General features: G+C 42.4%; 1 protein-coding gene across 2 annotated transcripts; it reads right to left on the reverse strand.

Annotated features, from left to right (window-relative positions):
• Window positions 1-10,877: 10,877 nt before the first annotated feature.
• ANKRD1 (ankyrin repeat domain 1) lies at window positions 10,878-20,238 on the reverse strand. 2 transcript variants are annotated; one of them, XR_015155614.1, is made up of 9 exons: window positions 20,153-20,238; window positions 19,303-19,482; window positions 18,278-18,415; window positions 17,831-17,938; window positions 16,251-16,349; window positions 14,636-15,919; window positions 14,430-14,528; window positions 14,196-14,294; window positions 10,878-11,720 (listed from the first exon to the last, which is right to left on the reverse strand). XR_015155614.1 is itself a non-coding variant. In XM_086378516.1 (9 exons), the coding sequence occupies exons 1-9, from the start codon at window positions 20,177-20,179 to the stop codon at window positions 11,610-11,612; spliced, it is 960 nt and encodes a 319-aa protein (XP_086234642.1). In that variant the 5' UTR covers window positions 20,180-20,238; the 3' UTR covers window positions 10,878-11,609. The 2 variants fall into 2 exon arrangements, 1 of the variants encoding a protein (XP_086234642.1); XM_086378516.1 differs by having other exon boundaries at window positions 14,636-14,734.
• Window positions 20,239-21,752: the final 1,514 nt, after the last annotated feature.

Genomic DNA, 21,752 nt, shown 5'->3' on the forward strand with positions numbered 1-21,752 from the left:
TCTGAACGCAATATGATTGTTTGGCCTGCTGCATCCCCTAGAACAGATGGCCACTGCTGCTGAGCCCCAGAGCTGCCACTTCCCTGAGTGCCAGCTTGCTTCTGCCTTCACCCTCCTGCATTCACCAAGGGCTGCTGCTGCTGCTGCTAAATCGCTTCAGTTGTGGCCAACTCTGTGCGACCCCATAGACGGCAGCCCACCCAGGCTCCCCCGTCCCTGGGATTCTCCAGGCAAGAACACTGGAGTGGGTTGCCATTGCCTTCTCCAATACATGAAAGGGAAAAGTGAAAGTGAAGTCTCTCAGTCGTGTCCGACTCTTAGCGACCCCATGGACTGCAGCCTACCAGTCTCCTTCATCCATGGGATTTTCCAGGCAAGAGTACTGGAGTGGGGTGCCATTGCCTTCTCCGCACCAAGGGTTAGGTGTATGTTTATTCACAAGTCTGTTTATGTCATTGCATTTATTTAGCATTATAAAATTATGTAAGTTAATTTAAAATTATGCAAACTGATGAACTAGGAGGAGCAAAGAAAAAAGGATTCCCAGGAAAAATGATGCTTTTGAAAAATTTTTTAAAGATAAATCATTTAAAAGAACTGTCAAAATAGGTGTGAGCAAGACAACTAGATTTGGAAGGGATCCAGTGGACATTTACCAGAGTCTTTTATTTTTTTTCTTCTTCTTTTTTAAATTGATGTAACATTGTCAAGTTTTATGTGTATAACATAATTCAGTTTATGTATACTATGTTGCTGCTGCTGCTAAGTTGCTTCAGTCGTTTCCAACTCTGTGCAACCCCATAGACGGCAGCCCACCAGGCTCCCCCGTCCCTGGGATTCTCCAGGCAAGAACACTGGAGTGGGTTGCCATTGCCTTCTCCAATACATGAAAGGGAAAAGTGAAAGTGAAGTCTCTCAGTCGTGTCCGACTCTTAGCGACCCCATGGACTGCAGCCTACCAGTCTCCTTCATCCATGGGATTTTCCAGGCAAGAGTACTGGAGTGGGGTGCCATTGCCTTCTCCGCACCAAGGGTTAGGTGTATGTTTATTCACAAGTCTGTTTATGTCATTGCATTTATTTAGCATTATAAAATTATGTAAGTTAATTTAAAATTATGCAAACTGATGAACTAGGAGGAGCAAAGAAAAAAGGATTCCCAGGAAAAATGATGCTTTTGAAAAATTTTTAAAAGATAAATCATTTAAAAGAACTGTCAAAATAGGTGTGAGCAAGACAACTAGATTTGGAAGGGATCCAGTGGACATTTACCAGAGTCTTTTATTTTTTTTCTTCTTCTTTATTTTTAAATTGATGTAACATTGTCAAGTTTTATGTGTATAACATAATTCAATTTATGTATACTATGTTGCTGCTGCTGCTAAGTTGCTTCAGTCGTTTCCAACTCTGTGCAACCCCATAGACGGCAGCCCACCAGGCTCCCCGTCCCTGGGATTCTCCAGGCAAGAACACTGGAGTGGGCTGCCATTGCCTTCTCCGATGTATACTATATGTGCTACCAAAAGTTTCTACCCATCACCATACAGTTGACCCCTTACCAGTAATTCCACATAAGAATGAAATCACTTAGTATTTGTCTTTCTCAGTCTGACTTAATTCCTTTAGCATCATATCCTCATCTGTGTTGTCACAAATGGCAAGATTTCTTCTTTTATGGCTTAGTAGTCTATTTTATATACACACACCCCACATCTTTATTCGTTCATTTGTTGATGGACATTTGTTTCCATACCTTGGCTATGTAAATAGTGCTGTAATGAACATAGTAGTGCATATATCTTTACAAATACGTGCTTTCATATTCTTCGGATAAATTCCCAGAAGTGTAATAGCTGAGTCATGGTAGTTCTCTTCTTAATTTTTTGAGGAATCTCCATAGTGTTTTCCTTATTTGTATTTCCACCAATAGTGTATGAGGGGTCCCTTTTCTCCACATCCTCTCTATAACATTTTGGTATTTCTTGCTTTTTTGATAATACCCACATTTCCAATTGGCAGTCAGGCATGACATAGGTATTAGCATTATCTTTGCACGTTGTCTCCTCAGGCAAGGGAAACACGCGAAAGTAAAAGGCTGCACAGCAAAAGTAACCCACCAGCAAAATGAACAAAGACAGCCAACAAGGACCTACTGCATAGTACAGGGAACAATAATAAATATTTTGTAATAAACTATAAAGGAGAAGAATCTGAAAAAGTATCGTATGTGTGTGTGTGTAAAATAAAGTTTGTAAAAAGAAACAACTTTTGAGTGGGAAGATATTAAAATAATGTATCAGATGAGGGGTTAATAGCCAAAATATTTTTAAAAATTCATATCACTCATCAACAAAACACTAAACAACCCAATTGAAAAATGGGCAGAGGATCTGAATATAGACATTTTTCCAGAGATGTACAGATGGCCAATAATTGATACATGGACAGATGTTCAATATCACTTACTCAAATCAAAGCTAAATACCACTTTTCATCTTTAAAGAGAACGGAACTCAAAAATGAAGATCTGTCAATGGATCAGATCAGATCAGTCGCTTAGTCGTGTCTGACTCTGCAACCCCATGAATCACATCACACCAGGCCTCCCTGTCCATCACCAACTCGCGGAGTTCACTCAGACTCGGGTCCATCGAGTCAGTGATGCCATCCAGCCATCTCATCCTCTGTCATCCCCTTCTCTTGCCCCCAATGCCTCCCAGCATCAGAGTCTTTTCCAATGAGTCAGCTCTTTGCATGAGGTGGCCAAAGGACTGGAGTTTCAGCTTCAGCCAGCATTCCTTCCAAAGAAATCCCAGGGCTGATCTCCTTCAGATGGACTGGTTGGATCTCCTTGCAGTCCAAGGGACTCTCAAGAGTCTTCTACAACACCACAGTTCAAAGGCATCAATTCTTCAGTGCTCAGCCTTCTTCACAGTCCAACTCTCACATCCATACATGACCACAGGAAAAACCATAGCCTTGCCTAGACGGACCTTTGTTGGCAAAGTAATGTCTCTGCTTTTGAATATGCTGTCTAGGTTGGTCATAACTTTCCTTCCAAGAAGAGTCTTTTAATTTCATGGCTGCAATCACCATCTGCAGTGATTTTGGAGCCCAAAAAAATAAAGTCTGACACTGTTTCCATGGTTTCCCTACCTATTTCCCATGAAGTGATGGGACCGGATGCCATGATCTTCGTTTTCTGAATGTTGAGCTTTAAGCCAACTTTTTCACTCTCCTCTTTCACTTTCATCAAGAGGCTTTTTAGTTCCTTTTCACTTTCTGCCATAAGGGTGGTGTCATCTGCATATCTGAGGTTATTGATATTTCTCCTGGCAATCTTGATTCCAGCTTGTGCTTCTTCAGTCCAGCGTTTCTCATGATGTACTCTGCATATAAGTTAAATAAGCAGGGTGGCAATATACAGCCTTGACGTACTCCTTTTCCTATTTGGAACCAGTCTGTTGTTCCATGTCCAGTTCTAACTGTTGTTTCCTGACCTGCATACAGATTCCTCAAGAGGCAGGTCAGGTGGTCTGGTATTCCCATCACTTTCAGAATTTTCCACAATTTATTGTGATCCACACAGTCAAAGGCTTTGGCATAGTCAATAAAGCAGAAATAGATCTTTTTCTGGAACTCTTGCTTTTTCCATGATCCAGCGGATGTTGGCAATTTGATCTCTGGTTCCTCTGCCTTTTCTAAAATCAGCTTGAACATCAGGAAGTTCACAGTTCACATATTGCTGAAGCCTGGCTTGGAGAATTTTGAGCATTACTTTACTAGTGTGTGAGATGAGTGTGATTGTGTGGTAGTTTGAGCATTCTTTGGTATTGCCTTTCTTTGGGATTGGAATGGAAACTGACCTCTTCCAGTCCTGTGGCCACTGCTGAGTTTCCAAATTTGCTGGCATATTGAGTGCAGCACTTTCACAGCACCATCTTTCAGGATTTGGAATAGCTCAACTGGAATTCCATCACCTCTGCTAGCTTTGTTCGTAGTGATGCTTTCTAAGGCCCACTTGACTTCACATTCCAGGATGTCTGGCTCTAGGTCAGTGATCACACCATCGTGATTATCTGAGTTGTGAAGCTCTTTTTTGTACAGTTCTTCTGTGTATTCTTACCATCTCTTCTTAATATCTTCTGCTTCTGTTAAGTCCATACCATTTCTGTCCTTTATTGAGCCCATCTTTGCATGAAATGTTCCTTTGGTATCTGACTTTCTTGAAGAGATCTCTAGTCTTTCCCATTCTGTTGTTTTCCTCTATTTCTTTGCATTGATTGCTGAAGAAGGCTTTCTTATCTCTTTTTGCTATTCTTTGGAACTCTGTATTCAGATGCTTATATCTTTCCTTTTCTCCTTTGCTTTTCGCTTCTCTTCTTTTCGCAGCTATTTGTAAGGCCTCCCCAGACAGCCATTTTGCTTTTTTGCATTTCTTTTCCATGGGGATGGTCTTGATCCCTGTCTCCTGTACAATGTCATGAACCTCATTCCATAGCTCATCAGGCAGGAATCCCTCAGAAGAAATGGAGTAGCCATCATGGTCAACAAAAGAGTCCAAAATGCAGTACTCTGATGCAATCTCAAAAATGACAGAATGATCTCTGTTTGTTTCCAAGGCAAACCATTCAATATCACAGTAATCCAAGTCTATGCCCCAACCAGTATCGCTGAAGAAGGTGAAGTTGAATAGTTCTATGAAGACCTACAAGACCTTTTAGAACTAACACCCAAAAAAGGTGTCCTTTTCATTATAGGGGACTGGAATGCAAAAGTAGGAAGTCAAGAAACACCTGGAGTAACAGGCAAATTTGGCCTTGGAATAAGGAATGAAGCAGGGCAAAGACTAATAGAGTTTTGTCAAGAAAATGCACTGGTCATAGCAAACACCCTCTTCCAACAACACAAGAGAAGACTCTACACATGGACATCACCAGATGGTCAACACCGAAATCAGATTTATTATATTCTTTGCAGCCAAAGATGGAGAAGCTCTGTACAGTCAGCAAAAACAAGACCAGGAGCTGACTGTGGCTCAGACCATGAACTCCTTATTGCCAAATTCAGACTTAAATTGAAGAAAGTAGGGAAAACCACTAGACCATTCAGGTACGACCTAAATCAAATCCTGTCAGTGGAACCATACTTCAAAGAATAGGCTTCGATGTGATGTGATGTGAAAGTCGCTCAGTCGTGTCCGACTCTTTTTGACCCCATGCACTATACAGTCCATGGAATTCTCTAGGCCAGAATACTGGAGTGGATAGCCTTTGGCTTCTCCAGGGGATCTTCCCAACCCAGGGACTGAATCCAGGTCTCCCGCATTGCAGGCGGATTCTTTACCACTGAGCCACCAGGGAAGCCTGTGAGTGTACACAAGACTGCACATGAGTGTACATTTACGTATTTTAACTTGGAATTTTTAAGGGGATGTGTGTTCAACTTATTTTTGGTGCACCTCCATAATCTATGTTTTCAACCGACTATATATTAGCCCCATCCTGTGCCAGATATAATATCGAGGACTTTCATTGTTATATTGGAAAGGAAGTAAAGTTACAGCAAAATGTGAGTCTTGTTTGAAACATTTCAAGAAAAGCAACTGGATAAAGATGAGAAATGCAGGTGCTTCTTAGTTTCCATACATCTGTTATCTATTTGCAGTTGTACCTGCTTTTTGTTTATGAATATGCACGTATCCTGTTCAAAGTAGGGCATGATGGCTGGTCACCAGTGAAGAGCAGCAGGCAGGGCTTTTTAAAGTTTGCCTTTGTTAGAACGTGAACTGGTTTAATTGTAACAGGATGACAGTACCTTTATTTCAGCAAGGTGGTCAGTTATAAATATGAAAGCCAATAATTTTAATTAATATAATAGTAACTTTTTATAAAATACTATTTTAAAAGATGGTCCTAATCACAGACATGTTTCCCAGAAACGATGGAACTCATGAAGGAAACTCTTAGAGGATGTGGGAAATTAAAGCCTGGAATACGTCAAGGAGATGTGGTCAAATTCTTCCCCAGTTTATGAATTTAACAAAATCCAAAACAATGTATATATTATTGTTTGTGTTTACTTTTTGCTTTTAGGCTTCATATTTTGAAAGAAAAAAATTGAGACCAGCTAGGGAATTTTGTAGAGAAACACTGGGAGGGACTTGGGATGGTGATTATTACAGAGTACAACAGAAATCTAGTAACTAAAACAGTATAATTGGTACAGAAATCCATGTAGATGAATAAAAGAGCTGGGAGTCCAGAACAGTCCAGTTATGAGAAGTGACCAGATTGTTCAGTTAGTGGTGTTGGAACAACTGGTCCCTTAGCAGGAGAGGCAGGACAGCATAGTACAGTAAAGTGCAAAGACTGAAGACATGCTACCCAAACTGCTAGTACTTACTGCCTGTGACCCTGGGCAAATGATGTAACCATTCTGCATCACTTCTCTTCTCCCAGAGGTGGTATTGCAAGGGTTAAGTAGATTGAAATTTGTAGAAGGCTCAGAGCAGAATTGGAGAAGGCAATGGCACCCCACTCCAGTACTCTTGCCTGGAAAATCCCATGGACAGAGGAGCCTAGTAGGCTGCAGTCCATGGGTTCGCTAGGAGTCGGACACTACTGAGCAACTTCACTTTCACTTTTCACTTTCATGCCTTGGAGAAGGAAATGGCAACCCACTCCAGTGTTCTTGCCTGGAGAATCCCAGGGACGGGGGAGCCTGGTGGGCTGCCGTCTATGGGGTTGCACAGAGTTGGACACGACTGAAGCGACTTAGCAGCTGCAGAGCAGAACCTGTCATAGAATATTCCTACTAAGTATGAGCTATATTTCTGTCATTTAGGGGGAAAAGTCCACTCCCTATCTCATACCCAGGACACATCATAAATTCAAGTGGATTAAAGAGTTATTTTTAAAAAATAAGATTAGATTGCAAAAGACCTAAACACAGTCACCAAAGCCAGAAAATAGAAAAGCTTAATCAGTTTGTCTCCATGAAAATGTAGTGTTAGAAAAGTACAAACAACTAGGAAGGTACATTTGCAATGCATGTTCCAGTGAGGTTTAGCATTCTTGGCTTTTTTAAAGAGATTGCTTTTAAAAAACAAATATGCAGCGTGACAAATACTGCTAGTGTCCATCCAGGTTCTTTTTGCCAGATGGTACCCCTCCCCCACAGCTGCTGCAGATGTTAGGTATTAATTGTTTATCCTCACCCTCCCCCAGAGAGTGTCCAGGGCTGGTTGTCCCAGAAATGCTTGGGAAGGTTTATCCCCACCCCTGGATGTTGGCGCCTGCTGGATGCCTGATGCAGGGCATTGCAGCCTGGCCTTCTGGTCTCTGTGGTGCAGTTTATGCTTCTGAGCTCCCCATGGAATGAGGTTTAGGGGAGACTTCTGAAACCACCTCCATGCCTCTTCTCCTGCCCTATCCTGTTTCCCTCAGTCCCTTATAGAGCACTCTCAAGAAATCACACAAGAATCCTCATTTCAAGTGCCACTTCCAGGGAACCTGACTTAATAGAAAATTGAGCAAAGAAGACTGACCCAGAAAAATGCTTAACAAACCTGAAGATGCTGAATGTTTTGTTAGTAATCGGGAAAATCATCAAAAATACATCTTTCCATTGCTGATTGGTTTGAAAAAATAAAAGATTATAAAATGAGTATTTTCTTGATTGTGAGCAAAGGCTAAGGGATAATTTGATACCAACCTTATAGATACTTCTATAAACACATTTCTTCAGAAATGGTTAGGTGTAAAGGATGGATAAGGATAGTCATTGCAACAATGTCTAACATGGGGAAATGGAAACAACCTCAATGCCCAATAATGACAGGACTAGTTAAACGATCCATTGTTCATTGAAACAAGACTATCATTTATTAAAATGTCTAGAATAAGTTGTTCAATTGGCAATAAAGTTATAAAGCTAAGTGTATGGTGCCCATACGTAATGTGCACAGAAATAATCAGTGCCATGAAATTAGGGTTATAGGGAATGTTTGTTTTCATTAGTCATTTCCATAATCGGCTTATTAATGAGCATGCGTTGCTTGTTCAAGGGGAGAAGACGTTTTTCATTTAGGCGGTAAAGGTAGCATGATAGACGTTAGGACACGAAGAAAAAGAAGTACAGCAAGAACACACGAGACTAAAAAGTCCAAGTAAGGATCAAGGATGGCTTCCTGGAGGATGAACAGCTACCCCAAAAGGGGGAAATGAGGAGAAATTATGCAGTGGGGTGGGAAGAAGAGCCTTCCAGGGAGTTGGCACAGTATATGAGAACAAAAGCTGGTACCTAGAGCTTTTTTTTAGAAACTGGAAATTCAGTTGAGTTGAAATTTACTGTTTAGCTAGGAAAGTAACGAGAAATGGATGAGAATGAAGAGTTAACAGCAGCCAGATTTCAAAAGACTTTTTGAAAACATTAAGGCATTTTTATTTCATGAGGGCAATGGGCAGTCACTGAAAATTTCTGTAGAGAAGAATGACCAGATTTGCATTTTAGAAAAATCACCCTGGCTGCAACTTGAAGAACACACTGGAGGAAAGTTAAGCTGAGGCATTGCGTAACCAGGGAGATGACAGGTAGTCTGAACTAGGAGTGGCCCCTAGGACGAGAGGAAGTGGACAGATAACAGAGCCCCTTGGGTAGTATTCTTGGTAAGCAGTCCCGTGGTCATTTGAAAGAGGGATGAGGCCAAGAGCAAGACTACAACAACTTCCAAGACTCCCCACTGGCCAGTGGGACATTCCCTTCACGGATAAAAGAACACACGTGACAAGTGACAGACTGCGGGCCAGGAGCTGGCTCGGGTTGGAAGACAGCTTATAAATGTTGACCACCTGTGTGACAGAAACGAAGGCTGTTGCCTCAAGTGTTTATCTTCTCAAGTAGCAAAGGTCACTGAGTTGCCCTTGCTATAATGAAACTTACTCTGTGTTGATTCTCATGCCCCCTACTTCTGTACTAGTGCAAATCTTCATATGCAGGAACACAAAAGTGTTTTAACCCCTTACTTCCTTCTCTCCTTTACCTTCCAATTCTTGTGGGGAAGGGAACTTGAGGAAGACATAGAAAACTTGGCCACATAATAACACACCCAAGTTGTGCTGTGGGAGACGTCAGTGTAGCAAGGGAGATGCTGCCTGTGTAGTAGCTGCTTTGCTTAGGAAAAAAAGGATCCTGAACCATAAGGATCTGATGGGTTAGAGCCAACAGGATCCTCTAGGGAGGTTAGGGGATGGCAGAAGGGTATTGAGAGGGAGGGATATAACAGAATGAAGCTCCTGAGGCCCCCAAGAGGTGGATGCTACAAATTGTTCAGAGACCGGATAGAAAAGGCACAGAAATATTTCACACCATCCTTACAACTCCATGATCGGCTAACTGAAGGATCTTCTGGTTATGGATTGTGCCTGCACACCCTCAAAGTGTTGGCGACATAGCTGAGAGGTCATGAGTATTACACTATCTAAAGTGGTTTTTCGGAGAAGGCAATGGCACCCCACTCCAGTACTCTTGCCTGGAAAATCCCATGGACAGAGGAGCCTGGTGGGCTGCAGTCCATGGGGTCGCTGAGAGTCGGATACGACTGAGCGACTTCACTTTCACTTTTCACTTTCATGCATTGGAGAAGGAAATGGCAACCCACTCCAGTGTTCTTGCCTGGAGAATCCCAGGGACGGGGGAGCCTGGTGGGCTGCCGTCTCTGGGGTCCCACAGAGTTGGACACGACTGAAGCGACTTAGCAGCAGCAGCAGCAAAGTGGTTTTTGGTAGGGCTACCAGCACAGATGTTTCACCCTGGCCTTCAAACATTTCTGCAAGTGACAAACTTCCCCCATAACCTTGCCCTTTTCTACATTCTCTCTGCTGCCTATAACTCCAGTTTATCCTTCAGACTCCTCCAGGAAGGTCCCTACCTCAAAGAAGTCTTTGTAGAAACTCCCTCCCGCGCCTCCCCATGGAATGATGAGCCTCCTCAGCTTAGACTCTCAGCATGCTGTGCTTGTTACTTCTTTGTACTTATTGCAGATTGTTACCATGTATTTATTTCTGTGATCACTTCTTTAATATTCCTAGGAAGTCCTAAGAATAGGGGGCTTCCCAGGTGGCTCGGTGGTAAAAATCCACTTGCTAACCCAGGAGATGAAGGTTCGATCCCTGGGTCAGGAAGATCCCCTAGAGAAGGAAATGTAACCCACTCCAGTATTCTTGCCTGGGAAATCCCATGACAGAGGATCCTGGCAGGTTACAGTCCATGGGGTCACAAAGAGTCGCACACGACTTAGCGACCAACAATAATCCCAGGAAGGCAGGACAGGGACAATCTGGTTTGCTCATCACAGGTCATAGCACCTGGCCAAGCATGTGACAAAATCACTCTCCTTGGAGGTCAACAATCATTGGCCAGGTGCATTTTTTCTTGGGCAGCTTTGATACTAGTAGCTGGTGTCCACAATAATTGTTAAACCTCAGATTAGTTAAACCCCAGTTGGAACGTTTTAAGGATTCATTAAATTGTAGTAATCATTTTGCCCACCAGAGGTCCCTTTCTCCCCATCACTGGGGCCAAAGAGCTTGAACTCCTGTGTATCTTCATAGTTTTCACAGCCATGCTGCTCATTGAAGACTGTGATATACCATCACCTCTGCATCGCCCAGGGGCTTGTCAGTAATGCAGAATCTCACGCCCCACCCACGGCCACTGGAGGAGTCAGAATCTGCATTTTAACAAGATTCTCAGGTGATCTTTGTAGACATGAAATACTGAGAAGTACATACAGTTCTACAGAACATTCATAATCTGAAAAGCTTGGAAGACATAACCCCATCTAAATGGCCTTTCCACCAGACTTAAAGAAGGAAAGAGGTTTAGAATCTGCTTTTATTATGAATATAAAATATACATACAACATAATACACATTTACACATTTACAATTTGCAGTTAGTTTCACTTTTTTGAGCACGTTTGGTTCTGCACGGCACAGTGGCCCATGTTCCTTCCACTTACACTCAAGACATTCTCTTCACCTTGGTACATACTTGGGAAGAAATACCAGGCCCAGGCGTCAAATGGCCAGCTTTACTGTCTTCCCAGAATCACGTTCATTCTGTTTCCCCTTCTGCTGCTACAGGCTTTCCATGGCCTCAAACTTCAGCATTAAAAATGCAGGAGAAAAGAGGGCTGCAGTAATCCCCTTCGTCTTTCAAAATCACCTTGAAACATCTCACCTGAGCGAGGTGATACATCATAGGCATTGCTGGTTAACATAGTCTAAGAACTACCTACAGGGAGGCTCTGATGTGTCACATACAAACTAAGCTTGTTCACCAAATGAATGATCACAAAGGATCTGAGTATCGGTGGTATCGCAGTAAATAAATAAATAAGTTAACTGGAATAAATACAAATAAATAGAGTGAGTTTCACTAAGGAAAACGTCAATGCCTACGTCCCTGTGCTCCAAACCTCATTAGGTGCCACTTTACAACAGGCTGATAAACAGAAGCTGGATTTCTCTACGAGTCGCTCTTTGGGGCAACGCCTTCCATGTGCTGGTACAGAGCAGCCAATGGAATCGTTTGTCATCGCTTTTCTCAGAATGCTGCTATGCGAGACGCTTTGTAGGAGTTCTCTTTGAGGCTGTCAAATATTGCTTTGGTTCCGTTCTGCCAGTGTAGCACCAGATCCATCGGAGTCTTCCCAGCCTAATCGAAACAGAGGAGGGAATTTGACTTCCAGGTTGAAGGCATCTATAAGTTCTTCTCCTCTGTGTGTGTATTTGATGAGGTAATGGATAGGTGTATGTTACTGAGGTGTTTTATGTTTCCCACTATGATCTGCAGTTTATTTTCAAACCAGGCCTTTACTGTTTCTCACAGGAATGCTTCTGGCATTTCAAATTAGCAGATCAGCAGTGTTTGGTTTATTTGCCCCCCTGTGGGACTATCCCAGGTGTTGGTAAAAATCCCAAGTCCCTTGACACTAAATAGCAAGCCTAAGCCAACTCACTGAAATTCAAAAGATGCCTCTGTACTTATACAGTATACTGCAGAATGGGCATGGAGAGGTAGCAGTATCCACCTGGTCAAAAACCAGTTCCTATCAGTTTGGAAAATGATTCCTGACTGATAAAAACTGGTGGGATATGAGCTGCTGCAACACCTTGGCTTAATTACACAGGTACCACTCCAGGGAGTAGATTTTTCACAGCTGCTCAGAAGTTACGCTGGGCTCTCCCAGGAAATTTATTTTTCTTGGAGATAATATCAATGATTTTTGAGACCAAGTTTTTTTTTACTTTATGTCTCAAGATATTTACAAAAATTAAAATTATGTCACCTCTCAATTCTTGCCTCTCAATTTGAGAAGTCCTAAAATTTTCCATCTCTATTCAGAAGTCTCTCTTTATCCCAGAGATTGCAAACTGGCAGCTTTGAGATGCAAATAAGTCTAGAGACCTGTGTTGGCCCAAACAGCTTAGAGTTTTAAAAAACTGGAATTAATTGGCAACAGTTGGAAATTAAGAGATTTCCCAATTGAATCTGTGATCTCTCTGAAAAAAACTGGAAGGCTTGGCAGCATGATATCCATGGTTTCATGAAGCAAGAAGGGACTGGATTAGGGAAGGACCACTACCTTATGTGCACAGAGCCTGCAGCCACCATAAAGTCATTTATGTGATCTGCCTGGGCCCTAGGCGGATTTGAGTTAACGTCCCTGCAACCTTAATTTTGGACCTTCTCACCCTGTAGCATGTGCCCTGGGGAACACTTAGCAGCAGATGTGAAGACAGTTTGGGACAATGATACAATAATGATACAGTAATGTATTGTTTACAACTCCCTTCAAGATGGTGTCCAGTAACATCCTTTTTTGGAAATATCCATCCATTGGGTCAATGACATTTATAGTTCTAGAACCTTTATGCTGGGGTCTTACTGAAAATACAGAGCTCTAAGGCCTATTTGTATATTTAGGGCTATTTTTCCATGAATTCCTTAAACTCCTTTGTATTGAAATTTATCTCGTGATTCCCTGGCGACTTACACAGTCTCTCCAAATCTATATGCTTTTGATCTCTGCCTGAAAAAAAATTATATTTTCTGCAGCTTTAGGGGTTTTGTTGAATCTACTCTTTCTGATGGTTTAAATTATTTGATAAGATCAATCCCATATCAAGGATGAGGGGACCCTACTGTTAACACTTTCCCAACCCAAGCAGTCTCTATCTGCATTTATTTTGTTCCTGTCACCAAGACAGTTTTATTTTCCTTTTTGGAATGATGAAGTATTCCTCTCAGTCTTATAGTAACACAGTAAGAGGAGGAAATGATTCACAGTAAAAGATGACTGGGTTTTTTTTTTTCCCCTTTCTTTGTAAAGTGATTCTCCAAAAGCCTCTTTCAAATTACTTCTTCAGTACTTTACACTCATTCCTCCCAGTGGTATTTTTAAAGCTTGTATTAGATGATGCTTGACTAGGAATTGGGACCATGAGGAAAATCTGGTTACATTCCCTGGCTTACAGATGAAGCTAAATTAACATGTACTTGTAAAAGGGATTTATACAAGCATTTTCTGGGCCTAAATATAAGAAACTATTTTGAGGGATGTGCAGCTAAAGCAAAGAGGAGAATGAATAGAAATTAGCTCAAAAATAAAGGCAAATGCATGGCTACCTCTGTAAGAAAGTGGTAGCATTCATGCCATTTTAAGAGGGGAAGGACTATTCACAATTACTCGGATTCAGTGTTGAATCATTTGAATTCCTTGACCCTTGGCTGCACTGACCACTGTGGAATTTTCAAGAGCTTCAGGAATGGTGGGTGTCTTTATTCCTGACTATTCCGGCCTAACTCAGCCAGGCCAAGGCAGACACTGCTTGTGTCTGTGAAGGTGGGTGGTTTGACCATCTTTTATTTTCCATACCAAATTCTAAAAGAATTCCTAAATGCTGTGTTAGGCATTGAGGGCAAAGGAGGCACTATGGCTTCCCCATCTCTGACTAGATGACCTGAGTCCTTGCCAAGGTCAGCAATATCCTTATGGGAAGGAACAGGGCATTTAAATCATCAAAAGACCCCCTAAATGCTACCTTTATAAGGCTATTTTCAAGTATGTGAGCCATACTTCTGTTCATTAGAAAGCCGGCAAACAAGGCCCCTTGCCTGAGTACTTACACAGTTCTTGACGTTGAGGTCGGCACCATACGTGATCAGGAGTCGGATCATCTTGTACCGATTCAGCCTCACGGCATCATGCAAGGCAGTATCTCCTTCCTAGAGAACAGAGTGAATAGGCTAAAGGTGGGCCTGAGGCCAGGAAGTGGGTCCCGAAAAGGTGCCCAGCAGGGGTAGTGATCCCAAATAAATGAGTGAAGGTTTTAGGAGGCCAAACTCTGCCGGCCTACTCACCCGGTCTTTGGCATTGAGGTCTGCCTCGCAGGCGATGAGATGCTCTGCGCACTCGTAGTGGCCGGTCCTCACCGCGACATGCAGCGCGGTGCTGAGCAACTACGAAATCGAAAAGCCCGTTGGGTCCCTGGGCGTGAGGACAAAGGCTGTCCCAGACCCCAACGCATGTGTGAAGGGGAGGAGGGGAACGGGAGTAGGAGAAATACCTTATCCCGCGCACTGATTTTGGCGCCTTTGTTCAGCAACAGTTTTAAGACATCCAGGCTTCCTCCGCGGCTTGCCCAGTGGATTGCTGTGGATTCAAGCTGTACGAGGGAGGTGAAAGGACATGACTCAGTGGAAGAAGAACCTGGTCAGAGGAATTAGTTCTTGGTTTCTAAGACCTAGGAATACCAGGTTTGCTAGGGCATCTGTGATGGCACTGGGCTGTCCTGGTCTAGGTTGACAGTTCTAACTATTGTAGTTCAAATCTCTTGCCAAATGTTTCGGCAAAAATGTGCGAACGTGTATGCTCTCCTGTGTATGTATCTGTGTGCATGTTTGCATCATTAGGAGGTTCTCAAGAAACCTAATCTTTTTAAGAGAGGATAAGAACTAAAATGTACTGAGAATTTCGTGGTGCCCACATGGTGCCACATACTTCAGACGCATGGACGCTCCCAGCAACATTGTGAAGTGGGCGTTCCTGTGCTCATTTTGCAAATGAGAAAAAGGAGGCGCCAAACTATTCAAATTTTTTGCCCAAGGAAACACAGCTAGTAAGTGGCAGAAGAGTTATTCCAACCCACAGTGTGCCTGGAACGTTAAACCACTTTTGCCAGATAAACTCAAAAGTTCTAGACAAATGTACGGATTTTAAAATTCTGGCAGAAAAGAAGTAGTCCCTTCCAAAAGATACTCATCTGGATCTGACGCCTCTTCCTGTGTCCCTGTTGTCTTTTCCTCGTCTCTTCCTGGTTCTCTGCTAGCACACTGTCATCTGCCTCCACCGTCCTCATTTGTAGTTACTGCACTTAATCATACTAGAAAATTTGGTATATCCTTGGCCCTCCAAATATCATGCTCATGAATTTTTGTGTCTTTCCACGCAAACTTTATATTTTGTTTACTTGTTTTTCTGTGTGTGTATCTTCTGGGTTCAGTTTTAGCCAAATCCTTTGGACTTTTCCAGTCCCTTTTCCACTCTGCTTAAAAAGTCAAATTGAGCTATATTTAAATAAATAGAGCATTTTTTTTCCCCAGCCTCAATCTTCATTTCATAGGATATGCTATATACTGGTCTGCATAGAAATCACAGTGGTTGAATTACTGAAATCTGAATAGCAGCCACTTCCCATAGATGCAATTCATTTTGTGTGCAGTCTAGCCCCAAATCTCACTGACAGCAATCAGCATCTATCAAATAAGGTGTGCAGCCAGAGAATTCTGAGATGTTGCTGGCAGCCAAAGGTCAGGAGCAGGTGGCCACGTATGATGGAAGGATGGGGATGCTGAAAGGCAAGTGTTGACTGTATTACTTCTCAGTAAGGCTACTGACTTGATAACGACCCGAGTCTTTGATGAGGATATTGAATTCTGTCCAACAGCTCTCACTTCCTTCTTTTCCCTGAAATACTCCTCTCCTTTTCAGTATATATGGAAAATACTTTTCACGTGACCTAGTCCATCTCCCAACTTCCCTTTGTATGGAGAAATAAGCTTCTGCCTAGTTCTCTCAGATCAATCTTCAATACAATTGGCCCCATTTTTCATGGTAGGTTTTCTCAAGCTTCACATAGTCTACTTACTTTGGCTCATTTCCAAACAAAGAGATATATTTACCATATCACGGAATTCAATCTGGGCTCCAGCTTCTATTAACTTCTCCACGATTGCCAAATGTCCTTCCAAGCATGCTCTGTGAAGAGCTGTCCGTTTATACTGTCAGAGATTTTAAAAAGAGTGAGAGAGAACAATGCATATAAAAATGAGTATAAATCCTTTCTAAGAAATAGGAAGCTAGGGATTCTGATGACCTAGCTGATAGAAACTTGAGTTCTTTTTTATGAGTTAGAAATGTCAAATTTACTAAAATTATCGACTGGAACCATTATTCTGCAACTGAGATTTGCGTCTCCTGCAATACACGTTTCTAAGTGATTAGAGGTCTTCATCGAGGCGCATGGACTTAAAGATTCAAAACTACCCAAGTGCTGACACTTCCCTTTCTTGTGTTTTGTGCCCTCATGATTTCTGTAGTATCTGCCATGTAGTTCAGGCCATTTCCTTCCTTTGGGACTGCTGTTAGGTTGAATATCAAAAAGTATTCATTTTTAAGATAACGGAAGACATTTTTCTTTCAGCTTCAGAAATGATTCCCCATTCCAGTTCATAGGGGAAAGGAGTCAAAAAAGGATTAGTGATGTCTGATAAATTGGCTTCAAATAATGGATTAATGGGCTTCCCAGGTGGCTTCCCTGGTGGCTCAGAGGGTAAAGAATCCGCCTGCAATGCAAGAGACCCCAGGCTTGATCTCTGGGCCGAGAAGATCCGCTGGAGAAGGGAATGGAAACCCACTCCAGTATTCTTGTCTGGAGAATGCCATGGACAGAGGAACTGGCGGGCTACAGTCCATGGGGTCACAAAGAGTCAGACACAACTGAGCAACTAACACTTTCACTTCAGGTGGCTCAGTGATAAAGAATCTGCCTGCCAATGCAGGAAACACAGGAGGCAGCAGATACCATCTCTGCGTCAGGAAGGTCCCCTGGAGAAGAAAATGGCAACCCACTCCAGTATTCTTGCCTGAAAAATCCCATGAACAGAGGAGCCTGGCAGACTGCAGTCTGTGCAGTCGCAGAGTCGGAGACTCCTGAGCTCACACGCAAATGGATTAATAGGCTATTTGTGCTGGAACACTATTAGGCATTATTTCACTCCAATGCCCTCTCTTTTTAGATAAGGAAACTGAGGTCCAGAAAATGCAGATTGGCTGCCAAGAATCAAATAAGTGACTACTGATAGAACTGACACTTGAACTCCGGGCTAGAGATTCCCTGTGTAGAGCTGATATATTTGGGTCCAGTCAAAGCTAATGCTAACAATATATTTCTCCAGTCATGAGTGGTTGGTCCTGCCATACTAAAAGTCTATCCCAAAGATCTCAAAATTAAAGGCAAACTGAAAAAGCAGTGGGAAGAAAATGAGAGTGCAAAAAAATAATGCAATCCATAGCACTGATCCAGCATTTTCTTTTTCTGGCCCACTGCACTCCCCTGTTATGCTACTGGCATATGTGGCAACAGCTGGGGCGACGGTTTCAGGTGGATTGATTTCTGGCACCAAACTAGCAAGGCTGCAGTAAAGCATAAGAAACACAAAATTAACAAGCTGGATTTTGCAGTGCTTTGTATAAGCCTTACCTCATCACAGACATCTGGATTGTTCTTGTCTGACAAGAATTTTTCTATTACTGGCAGTTTATTCTCCAGGGCAGCTTTCAGAAATGTAGGCACATCCACAGGTTCTGTCTAAAGTTTAAAAGAAAACAATGTGAGAGTTACCATGGGCTTTCCGACATTCAGTCAAACCCTCCACAGATAGTTATTTGCTTGTAGCCTAATGCCGAGGTTTTCCCTGGTGGCTCAAACAATAAAGAATCTGCATGCTATACAAGAGACCCAGGTTCAATATCTGGGTTGGGAAGATTCCCCTGAAGAAGGAAATGGCAACCCACTCCAGTATTCTTGCCCAGAGAATTCCATGGACAAAGGAGCCTGACAGGCTACAGTCCACGGGGTTGCAGAGTCAGACATGACTGAGCAACCAACTCCCACCCCCACAACATAAGGAAACCCAGCAGTGCTTACCACAATTTCAGGTTCAGGTTCCTTCACAACTGGAACTTTTGTTTTCTTGTATTTTTTCCTTTTCTTCAGTTGAATGATTATTTCAAGATCTTCTAAATTTTCCAGTTTTGATCTTTGTTCTAGTTTTTTCTTCTTGAGCTAAAAAAGAAATGCATGTTTCAAAATATGGTGAGTTCTACTGACAAGCATTCTGGTTGTGTCAAAACAAAATCTGCAAGGTCTGAGCTCAGTATGTGAACAGTTTGAGCAAAAAGATTAAAAAAAATATTTATAATAAATCTTTGACTTGGATTTAGTGATTTCTTATTCAAGTATTTAGGGGTCAAATTTTTCAGCTAATTGCCTTTATCTTCACTTCCCTTGCTTGTAGCACCAGCTTCTTCCTGAAGATAGAATCTAGTTTCTAAGTGATGATATTGTAATTATTTCCATAAACAGACCCCAGATTTCTGTAGAATTTTTTTATCATGCTCATGAATTTTTTTAATTGAAAAGACTTTACTAATAAGTTTCAAACTCTTAAAATTTCTATGCCAGTGTCTTTTAGGTAGCTCACTGAGCAGCGCTCATGAAACAGACTGTCTGGGGACTACATCTGTGGTTAGTAAGTAATGAAAATTCACCCAGCAACACATTTTCTCAACACGAAAAGTTGCCACAGTCAAACAATGATCCATGAACCACATTACTGAGGAAAAAAAAGGCTCCCTTCCTTGGGATTAATTAAACTATATAAGACATCAGAAATTCACTGGACACTTTTCTCTTTCCAAGTCTTTCAGTCAAAACAGTCAAAAACCATTCGGTGATTGATTTGGAATCCAGAGGTCATAGTCTTGCCAAAGAATTATTTTCTACAACCTGTTCCATAGAAGTTGCTTCTTTGTAAGTTAGAAATTGATAAAGAAATACCTTTGGGATGGTTGCATTTATTTGGTTTCTCTCTTTTCTCCTTGCTATCTGGCACCTGTGTCCTCTACGCCCTCCCCAACCTCCCACTAGTGAACCTCCCAGAAGGCCCTTACCTCTGCCTCTCGCTGTTTCTCAGTTTCCCACTGTTGCTCCCCCAGGCTGACAAAGTGGACCGGAAGTGTTTTCAGGTCTTCTTGCTTCTCTAAAGTGACAGCAGCTTCATATTCTCCATCTCTGAAGTCCTCAGGAAGGAACTCCCCAGCATCCCCACTGCCTTTCTTCTTCCCTGTAACCTACAAGGGAAGAAGGTGGCCGGGTCAGAATAACAGAGTCCGTCCTGGGGTCCTTCTCCATAAAGGATGCTGCAGGAGGTCCCTGGGCCCTTCCTCCCTGCTGACAGTGGCTTCAGAGCAATGCACTCTCAGAGCTCAGGTTGTGATGCGCTGCCCCAGTGTTCCAGGAATACCTTTAGATACTTGTTCTCTTCTATTAGTTAAATCAAGGTTTAGGTTAGGTTGATATGTTTAAATCTGCTTTTAATCCACTTAATCACATTTCTCCTAAGAAAATCCCAACCTCTTCCCCCCATCCCCACTGATGATTTTAAAATTCTTTCATTTTTCAGTACTTTTGATGATCCCTTGCCTTCCTGTGGTTTCCAGATATATATTGTTGCACTAGAACTTCTCCCCTAAGGCATTTTGATTACTGTACATGATTCCACACTTTAGTGATAAAACCAAAGGAGAAGATAATAAATAGGGAATATGTAGAGAATTCATTACTGCCAGCTCCTTTTTTTCTAATTTTACTTATTCCATCACATAAATCAACCATTTTCCACATATGACATTTTTCAGAATACCTGTGCATTATGCCTGAAAGAAAAGAGCATTTCAATTTTCAAATAAAAGTCAAGGCTGCACCATTTTTCACTGCATAAAAATAATGTGCTTTACATACCAGCTCTTCTACCTTCAGAACCATCATGTTGACCCGAAGTTCGTCAGTCTGTTTTCCTCCTGAGGAATGAACCCTTGAGTTGCCCTGGGGAGCCCATCTGCTCCAGTGAGCTTATATAGCTAGAGCTGGGTGAGATAATCTTCCAACCTGGGAACCCAAGTAACACCCCTGCCCCCCCTCCCTCCTGGGGCCAACTCAGAGGCAGGTGAATTTTTCATTTCAGACTCAGTGTCTGGGAAGCAGGGGAGGGAGGGGATGACAAGTAACCCCACTGAATATGTGAATCAGGAAGAAATGTGAGAGGGCCATTCCTTTGGCAGTGACCACACCGCTCAGCAATGCAAGTCATCCTATTTATCGGGGAGCCAGAGGACAGCTGTCTGTTGACATTGCGCCACACCGCTGCTCCTTTTCCTTCTTTGTCAGCTTTCATATGACTAATCCTATCAAGAAAATGTAAATGCCCTGCGTATCACACCGCCAGTAATATCTTTCTGATAACCAGACTTATCAACACGTCACTTGGGGGAAGTGTTGCTTTAGGACATCCTATTCCCGTGGGTAAACAGCCCGAGAGGAAAGGACTCAGGTCCTAATGGCCCTTGTCTATATCTGTTTGGAATCCTCTGGAGTGATGTCGAGGGCTAAAAAGGCCCCATGACAGGCCACCTTACCATCATTATAAGAAATTGAAAGCATTCAGTAATACAGTTTTATTTCACGGTGTCACAGGCCATAATTAGCACATGACATGTTTACTGTAACAGCATACTTACTGGAACACTTTTTATTCAAAAAAGTTTCAAAATGTCCTGAGATAGATTATATGAGGCCGATTGTTAGTAACAGTATGACCTTGATCAGGTCATTGAGCCACAGTTCTCAGTTGCTGTGGAGAAAAGACACCTGCCGGAGCTGGTGAAAACTGCAGGTCCCTGGGCCCCACTCTGGGGCATTCTGTGTCAATTTATGGCTGAGTCCTAGGAGTCTGTGTTTTTCAAAGCACTCGAGTAATTCTGATGAAGGTTTGAGACAGGTTGCCAGAGGAACAAAGAGCTTTGTTTGGGTTGGAGTGAAAAAAGACCTCTGATCCTGGTTTCTCATCTCTGAAGTGTTAAATTATGTAAAAATGTTTACTGTCTCTTTACAGTCCAAGGAGAAACTAGAATTACTATCTCCAAAGCCATTTTAAAATGTTTTTTTATTTTTTTTTCAGTAAAAGAAAGGAGGGGAGAGTGAGAGAAAGAGAGTGTGAATGGAAAAGTGTGTTCATTAGATGTTCTGTTGACCTTCTGTGTCCATCACTCCCTCAAATGCACCCCACTCAGCACACATGGCTGCCAATCTCTTCTTTCCCCTGATCAGCCTGGGGGTGGTTTTGCTGAAATTTTCAGAATGACACACTGACACCCGCCACCTGCCCCCCGACCAAAGTGCTGACAAAGAGGGATCCTCCCAATTACCCGGGTATCTGTTCTAGTCTCCTAATATTCTATCCTAAAAGGGGTTTTACGAAAATGAAATTTCCTGGTGTTTTCTTTGAGGTGGAGACAGCGATGACCATTTTCACTGGTTTCTTTAAATAAGAAGTAGCCATTAA

This window comes from Bos grunniens, chromosome 26 (assembly GCF_055505025.1).
Source record: "Bos grunniens cultivar Pamir isolate PY7600 chromosome 26, Bosgru_T2T1.0, whole genome shotgun sequence".
Lineage (NCBI taxonomy): Eukaryota > Metazoa > Chordata > Mammalia > Artiodactyla > Bovidae > Bos > Bos grunniens.